This window comes from Neomonachus schauinslandi, chromosome 5 (assembly GCF_002201575.2).
Source record: "Neomonachus schauinslandi chromosome 5, ASM220157v2, whole genome shotgun sequence".
NCBI lineage: Eukaryota > Metazoa > Chordata > Mammalia > Carnivora > Phocidae > Neomonachus > Neomonachus schauinslandi.
The window spans coordinates 122365174-122373614 of NC_058407.1; the positions used below are offsets into that span (position 1 = coordinate 122365174).

The 8441-nt window shown below is 39.9% G+C and overlaps 1 protein-coding gene across 2 annotated transcripts in view; it reads right to left on the bottom strand.

Moving 5' to 3' along the window:
* Window positions 1-980: 980 nt before the first annotated feature.
* The window catches only part of PTER (phosphotriesterase related), a 66851-nt gene continuing 59390 nt past the window's right edge, over window positions 981-8441 (bottom strand). Inside the window, exons 4-5 of one of the 2 annotated variants that reach the window (XM_021696760.1) lie at window positions 7396-7536; window positions 981-1556 (exon numbers count right to left, since the gene is read on the bottom strand). In XM_021696760.1, coding sequence (XP_021552435.1) covers window positions 1346-1556; window positions 7396-7536 — 352 coding nt within the window. In that variant the 3' untranslated portion in view covers window positions 981-1345. The remainder of the gene's footprint in view (window positions 1557-7395; window positions 7537-8441) is intronic. The other variant, XM_021696761.1, reaches the window with a different exon arrangement.

Below are 8441 nucleotides of genomic sequence, written 5' to 3' on the forward strand. Positions count from 1 at the left end.
AAAAGAGTTACGCATGGTGTTCCCATCTGAAGGTGCTGTTGGCTTGGTTTAAATGCCTTGGTCTGAGTAACTGTCATGATTTTTATGATTAAAAACACTTAGCCCATTCATCAAGAATAGTGACTAATTCTGTTTGGCCTTTCTAATATGTTGGATAACTCATAAAGGAGTTGCAATGGATTTATTTCTGTTTAACAATATATACTTATCAAAGACGAATTGGTAGCAAGGGTTTGGAGATTTTTGGGGGGGGGGAGGTAACAAATAACATAATGAGGAATCAACAAAAAAATTAATTTGTAAACAGCAGTGCACATCTTCTATGGGTTTCAAAAAGGCTTTATTTACACCAAACATCAGGGCAGGGTACCTTTTGAAGAGTAGGCTCTAGAATCAGAATGTCATTTCTAATAGATCTGACCTTTTCTTCAGATAACTAAGCATTATTTTCTCTGTTTAGGCCCAAGGAAAAACAAAAGGTAAAGGAAATAAAGGGAATATAGATAAGGCAAACATTTCTCTTTTTTTGCATTATATATTATTAATTAAACTGTGGCCTTTGTTATTATAAGTGTAATGATTCATTAAACTATATTATGTAATATATTTTGACTTTTATGATTGAATTTTTATAAATTACTATTATGTGTTCATGCTCCCTTATACAAATTTTTTAAAACAACAAAGTTTTACAGCAAAAATGGATACTGGGAAGCCACAGGCAACAAAACTGATTTATTATCAGTAAATATAGATAAAGTAGACAGCATATAATTAAGCTTACACAATCTTTTTACCATTGTGAATTGGTAATTGTATTACAGTATCCTTTGGGGGAAAAAAAAGCCTCAAAATTTAACTTCCCTTGCTGCTGAAGCTATTTTAAAGTACCGTATTATTCATTAAGCATTAATTAAAGAACAGCAGGATAATTAGTAGGATCATCAATATTACAAGAAACATTAGATTGCTCCAGAAGGGGGTAATTTAACTAGAAACACTTTAAATTTTCTCAAGTAGTGCAGCTGATAGATTAAGAAAACAAAACAAAACAAAACTCCACTAAGGGGATACAGACTGTAAATCACTGTTTGGAAATAGATATTTCTGTATTTATTTTGTGAAGGCAAAACAATAGGGCTCAATTAGGTCAGTAATTTCCTAAAGGTACAGAGGTAATAGTGGTTTCTGAGAAGGCAAAACTCTTCTAATTCTCATAAAAAGGAAATGACCCACCATTAGTCCTACAGAGAGGTCTGATTAATATCTCACAGTGGGTTTGAAATCACTGGAAAATGTTCTTTGCAAGCTTTAGGCTCAAGGTGTGAATTCATAAACAACCATCCTATTTGAAAGTTAGCCATCGCTTAGGGTTCTCTATTAGTATCTTATCAAGTGCATTCTCAGTGATACCTCTAAGCAACATTTTAGGAACAATGTTGGTAAGTATATGAGAATAGCCGTGACCTCCATATTTCATTAGCCGATGCTTTGTATGTATGTCGTGCGCCATCAGAATTCGATCTTCATAGCCCTCATCCACCAGAAGACGCACTCTGTGAAAAATGTTGACTCATTATATGGCATTGGTCTCACATTTAAAATTATCAGGGCATTTTAAACGTTTTACTCATACTGCCTTCCGCCATGGCACGTGTAGTGGGAGGCCCTTAATATTGCGTGGTGATGATAAAGATAGAATTGCATCCTAGTAGGAACCTGATCCTTATTCCATGCACACAGAAATTTCTAGCCTGTGGTATTTATGACAATGCCTGCAATGCTGCATTAAAAACAGCTTCTAATAGGCAGTCTGAATGAACAGCCGCTTTGGCATTTCCCAAAGTAACTTTGTTCTGGATTTGTATCCAGCTCTCTGCTCTAAAATACCTCTCCTAGTGGACCCATTTTCCAGATCCCATTCTCTCTCTCTCTCTCTCTGTCTTTCTCTGTCTCTCTTTCTTTCCTTTCTTCTAGCAAATACAATGAATGGCAATTTGTGATTAAAATAGGGAAGCAAAAGGAATCTTCGTACAAGTAAAACATTCTGAGAGTAAAATCTGTTGGTTTGAAAGTGAAGGGCATATGATCAGCTAGATGGTCATTTTAAAAAGGTCAGCAAAGGTACCTCTGTATTTTGAGCACTGGTCCCTTCGAAGTCTATGGGAATTTTGACTTAGGAGTCGTCTTGGAGCATTGGATTAAATCAACCAACAACAACTGACTCTTTCTTCCTTCTATCTCAACAAGATTGTTATAAATATTGAGCTGTTCCTTTAAATTTATAGCCAGTTGCCTACAGAATGGCTTTCCAACTTCTGTCTAAACATCTAATCCTCTTTGCTTTGTTAAATGCTGTAATCTACAGTGTGAGTCACCTCCTGACAGCTACCATCTGTGTGTGTCTGGACTCTGGGCACTGTCCGTCGTGACTTCCACCAGTCGCTGATGGCAGGAGGTGCAACTTGGAGACAGTGCTTTTCTCTGGCATTCTCTACACAGTCTTGTCAGTCTCTGGATTCCCAAATGAATCTAGATGGTTGGACAGCACCTTCTTCCAAGGGCTAATTATTTAAAAGGTATCCTTTTTGCTTCTGTGACATTTCTTGCCATCCAGTGCATGAGTCATATTTAATAATGACTAAAATAAGCACATTGTGGGCCACTGCACAAAAACCCTTAAGCACAAAGCCTTGCCGTCTGAGAACACACATTTTAAAATAAAATTATAATTGAAGATGAGATCTTGTGTTTGTAGATCAAAGGAAAGCAAGTGCCAGAGAAAAGCCACCCTGAGCCTTTTTGTCTAGAAATCTGTGTTCATGTCACATGTACCCACGTGTGTCCTGTAAGTACTTGGACTTCTGTTTGTGCCGCCGTGGATATTTACCTCTTTAAAATTTGTATAGTGTCCAAAAGCTCTGATCTGATGTTACTTTTGGAACAGACTCTCCTTAAGGGAATGCTCTAAGTGAGTTATGTCATCATTTATGAAAAAAGAGGAAGATTTGACAGAATGCATACGCATTGCTGGAACTTAGTTTAACAAACCTTGATCACCAAATGAAAAGGAGTATCACATTCCCAGAAATTTTAGGGTACACCTCCCCCCCCCTTACATTTTCTGAGCATTTCCCAAAGTTTTTGTCTCTTTTCCTTGTCTGAGTAAAAAAAAAAAAAAATGATGTCATGTTATTACAGATGGATAAACAAATTCCCATATGTGACCTCGTGCCATACCCTGAAACCCAAAGTTATCGAATTGTGAAGTAGTAAGGAAAGAGTATAATGGATAAGATACTCATTGAAAAAGGAGAACCCTTAGAACTCATTAAGTCGAGCATGTGGAGACTAGTTCTTTCATGAGAAAGATACTGCCATGGTGCTGCAAACATAATTATCTCCTGACTATCAAGATATAACTTGGCCACTCTTTTTTTTTTAAGATTTATTTATTTGAGAGAGAGAGAGAGCATGAGCAGAGGGGACGGGCAGAGGGAGAGGGAGAAGCAGACTCCTGCTGAGCAGGGAGCCCGATATGGGATATGGATCCCAGGACTGCGCGATCATGACCTGAGCCGAAGGCAGACACCCAACCGACTGAGCCACCCAGGCGCCCTAGCTTGGCCACTCTTAGAATAAAAGCTCCTCTCTCGTGCCGTGCCCTTGTATGGAAGAACAGTAGTTCCAGAGATGCCGGCAGAAGGAAGGAACCACTGTAGATGAAAAGACAAATATGACAGTAATTATAGAAATACAAATGAGTTAGTGTTTTGCAAACAAATATTAGAGAGAGACTACAAAGTGTGAAAAGGCAGAGATATAATAAGATTTGAGAAATGGAGCATAAGATTGAAAACAGGTGTTAGACACAGAATTTCTGGTGCTGAAAACCAGAGGTAGGCAGAAGCGTGCTTCTATGTTCTTGCAGTTCAGAGCTGTAAGATGACTAAGGCTCAGAAAAGGACTGCCAATGGATGATGAAAATCAGGTGCCCAAAGGAGGGAGGGCAGGGGGGTACCGGAGCACACCCCCTCCCGAAAGGTCATTCAGTAATTATCGTGAGCTGGACTTAAGTCAAGTGACCTAATGCATGATTTTCATTTAAGGACAGTTAAGTATATATACATACATAGACATATATAAACATACATATATTACATATATATTTTGATGTATAGAAATACATCCGGAATGTTTACATTTGGTTCAAGGAAAGCTGATCAGAATGAAATTCTTGTTCTTGAATTAATAGCCAAAAGTTGCTAAGAAGGAATATGAGATGAGGTGTTGGTTGTCCCTCCCCCCCCCATATTTCCTTCCCAGACCCCTCTGCAGACCCCCTCTCTCTTATTCAAGGTCCAGGAGCCTCATGGATGGCATAGGATTCCTTCTAAAGATACAAAAGATACAGCTCACTGCCACAAAGGGGCTTAGGAAAAGGAAGCAGGTCCTAAAAGCAAACTTCCTATTTCTTTTTTTTTTTTTAAGATTTTATTTATTTATTTGAGAGAGAGAGAATGAGAGACAGAGAGCATGAGAGGGAGGAGGGTCAGAGGGAGAAGCAGACTCCCTGCCGAGCAGGGAGCCTGATGGCAAACTTCCTATTTCTAAGATGAGTTATAAAACGTGTATTGAGGGCATTCCTCAGGAAACCATGGTTTTGAGATCATGAAAGATGAGAAAGCCCAAACCACCGACTTTAAATTCCAGAGAATATTCACCTCTGAGTATGGCACAGGGGCCATAGGGACACGTGTTTGCCTCTACTGAATGGTGCTCCTAGGGCACGTAAGTTAAAATCATAACACAAAATGAACAAACAAAAAAGAAACAATAAATCAGTGTATCAAAGAATTGATTTCAGTGGTGTAAAAAAATTTTTAAAAGACCTAGCTTCACTGGTCAGATCAGTTTGCTCACATACGGCTGAACATCTCCATATTGACATAGCTAGAGTTACATGGATCAGCTAGCTCTCCCTGAGGATATTAAACTTGAACCATCAAGGAGGAGTGACCATACACAGGGACAGCAGAAGGCACACAGATGTAAAGGTTGACTGCCCAGGGTCAGAGCTGAGGGCTGTCCCAACTGTGGCCACCGGCTCTAGATCTTTCCCTCAACTCCCGTGTGTGTATGTGTCCTACTGTTGCTGCTTGAGCCTCAGTTTCTGGACATCCCTTCTGTAGGTCAGTTTTCTTTCCTTGTATTCCAAATGGTTTTCTACACCCATAACCACTTTCTGGGCCTTGTCATCACGGAAGACTACTTCCTCTCTGAAATCTCGATCTTCAGTTCCCCACTCTGACCCCAAGTTACATCCTTCTACCTTTTCACTCACCTCCTTCTGTGTACATTCTCCCACTTCACTCAAGCTTCCGGTTATTCACCTCTGCTATATTATTCCTTTATCTTCCCATTTTTCTCTGTACGTTCTTTCCTCCATCTTAGACCTCATGACCCTCACTCAGCCCCACCCCTGTTCCCCCAGTTGTCAGCCATGTTTTCGAAGACAGAATCCCAACCCTCTCTCTGTTGACATTTTCTGCTTCTCCTCAAAGCTTCCTTGGTCTTACTGCCAAAATACACAACATTTTGGGTGGAAATAATCACCACATCATGTGCATTGGTGCCACTGTGCAGTCATGCAGTCATGACCTTGAGCCTCACGTGGGTCTCACACACGACACGTCCCATCAGTGTCTCTCACATTCCCTCAGCATCCATTCCCAGCCTCCCTCCTCTTCTATGAGGTCCTGCCCTCAATCTGTTCCTTCCTTCTCAGAAGATAACCAAGTCTACTTCACAGGGACACTACTGAACATGGGTGGCCATATGTCCTCAGTTTCCTGTTCTTGCCACGACATCTCTCTGCATTCACCCCATTGCTTGCCTTACCCTTTCAACCGACTTTCTGTTTGCTTCCCAGATTCCATCTGTTTGTCTCCTTAAAGCCTTGCTCTGTAGCTCCTCTCTGCAGATTGCTTTAAGTTAGCATCGATTGACTATTTTCATATTCTGCACCAGACACTCACATAAAAACTCTGCATACTTTATTTCATATACATTCCATAACAGCGCTGTAGAATGAGTACTGCTTCCCGGGATTTGTCTCTGCCTCTGTCTCTGTCTCTCTGCTTTTGCTCTCCGGCACATAAACATTGCTCAACTCTTAACAAAACCTTCCCTTGATCCTGCCGTGGCTTCTTGCTTTGGCCCTATACCCCTGCTTCCCTTTACTACCAAGCTTCTTGAAAGAGTACCCTCCACATTCTCTCTCCTCTTCCTTACCCCCTCCTTACTCCTCAAGCCTTGTCTATGGAGACTGTACTTCCTGACTGTGCAAGAGAATCTCCAGCCTATGAAATCCAGTGGACAGTTTCAGCCTTTACCTCACTTGATGCCTGCCACCTCTCAGGTGTCCAAGCCCTTCTGCTTTAAGCATTCTCCCACACTGACTCCCACCACAACACATTTCCCTGATATTCTTCTCACTTTGAAAACTTTTCAATCTGTCCTTGAGTGACTCTTCCTGAGTCCATTCCTTAAATATCAGTGTTCCCCAGGGTTCTGTCCTCATTCTCTTCTCTGAGTGATCTCATTCATTCCCATGCTGCCAACCATGACATACAGACCGAAGATGCCCACATTTATGTCTGAGTCCAGATCTCTGCCCTGAGCTTCATGCCCTCATCCATGGCTTCACTGGATAGCAACTCTTAGATGCTCCCAAGCCAGGCATCCTTGTGAATCCCAAATCTGTTTCTCCTCCCAGATTCCCTAACTTGGTGCATTCAGGGTTCACATCACCACGTAACCAAGACAAACCGGTAGCCATCCACCCTTGACTCCAAAAATTTTCCCCTTGGTTGCAGAGAATGACTCGTACAATTACTCGCTTAGACAGTTTTGAGGGGTTAGATCTTCTATGATGTTTCATCTTTAGACATTCGACTTACAGCATTTAAGTTTCAATCATCTCCGTAGTGAATATTTTTTATAAAGCATTTCAGAAATTCATTGTAGGAGGTGAGGGCTTCAGTGTGGGCAACATGGGAAAGAAACAGCTTACTTGATTAAGGATAAAAAGAGGAAAACATCTTTGTTCTCTTATTGTCATGGCAGGGGTTAAGTATTATCTGTTTCTTGTCAGCTGCCCATCTGCACTGAACTTCTAAGGCTCTGCTAAGCTTTTGCCTACTTAGGATGACTCATTTGCTTCTTGAAATAATATATAGAGATTTTCTGCCTGCAACAGCACTGATACTTTTTTTCTGAAAGTCTCTGGTTCCGCCTGCATACTGTGTTCTGAATCTTTGCTAATACCCGCCTAGATATGAATCAAAAAGGGCTGGTAAAAGGGAATGCTCTCAGAGATTTCATCATATTTACCTTCTAATTCTTTTATTATCACTGGGCATGTCGATATCCGGGTTGAATTGGTAATGAAGGAGTTCGGTCCCAAAGAGATCATATTCCAAGTAACAGCCAAGTTGAGCAAACTCTAGTAGTTCCTTTTTATCAAGTATAGTCCTAGAGACAATAAGACAGACACACTGTTATTATCAAGAGTGTATCTTCCATATATACAGATTAAAAGTTCTAAGTGCACTGTGTACTGAAACATAATTAAAGTAACAGAACTTTTGAGTTGGCTCTTATGATGTAACTATAAAATAGTAAATGCAATGTGTTACCAGAAATAAGGGAATTTACCCTTACCTAAAAGGGAATTTTCCCTTCTAAAGTACTTGGGAACTAAGACGTTTTAATTATGCTTCCATTACTCAAAAACAATTTTGTAATTCTCCTTCAGACTTGTCTTCAGGATATGTTCGTTTTGAAAATCCTTCATAGAAGTGGGAAGGCTATGAACTCTGGAAGCTATCAAAGGGAATTTGGCATCAGTCTGGTGAATTAGGTGAGTAATACTAATCTGGGTAAAATATGAAGCTAAGGTAAGGTAATATGGTGATTTTCTTGTGAAGATGGTAAAGCGGTTCCAAAATTAATTCCAATGTCATTTTGGGATATATCATCATTTGTGAATATCACTGCAACTTTTCAAAAAGGGGCAACACTCCTACAGATATTTGTGTTCTGGCATGCCTAGTTTTTAAATAGAATTTATCATTTCATGATAATTTTTATGGATGTCTTCTCATTTCTTTAGAGATCATAGTAAGAATAGCACTGTTTTATGATGTAAGACTATGTAAATGAACAGGAAAAGAGAGGTGTATAAGAGAAGCACCAGCTACAGAGAGTGAAGCAGAGTCCAGAGCAAGAGTAGATGATCTCAAGAAATTTAGATCATAACAAGTAAAAAGGGATGCATGAAGTTAACCCCAAAAATACCATGGTAGAGATTCAGACACATAGAGGAGAAAGAAGAAAGAAAGAAAGAAAGAAAGAAAGAAAGAAAGAAAGAAAGAAAG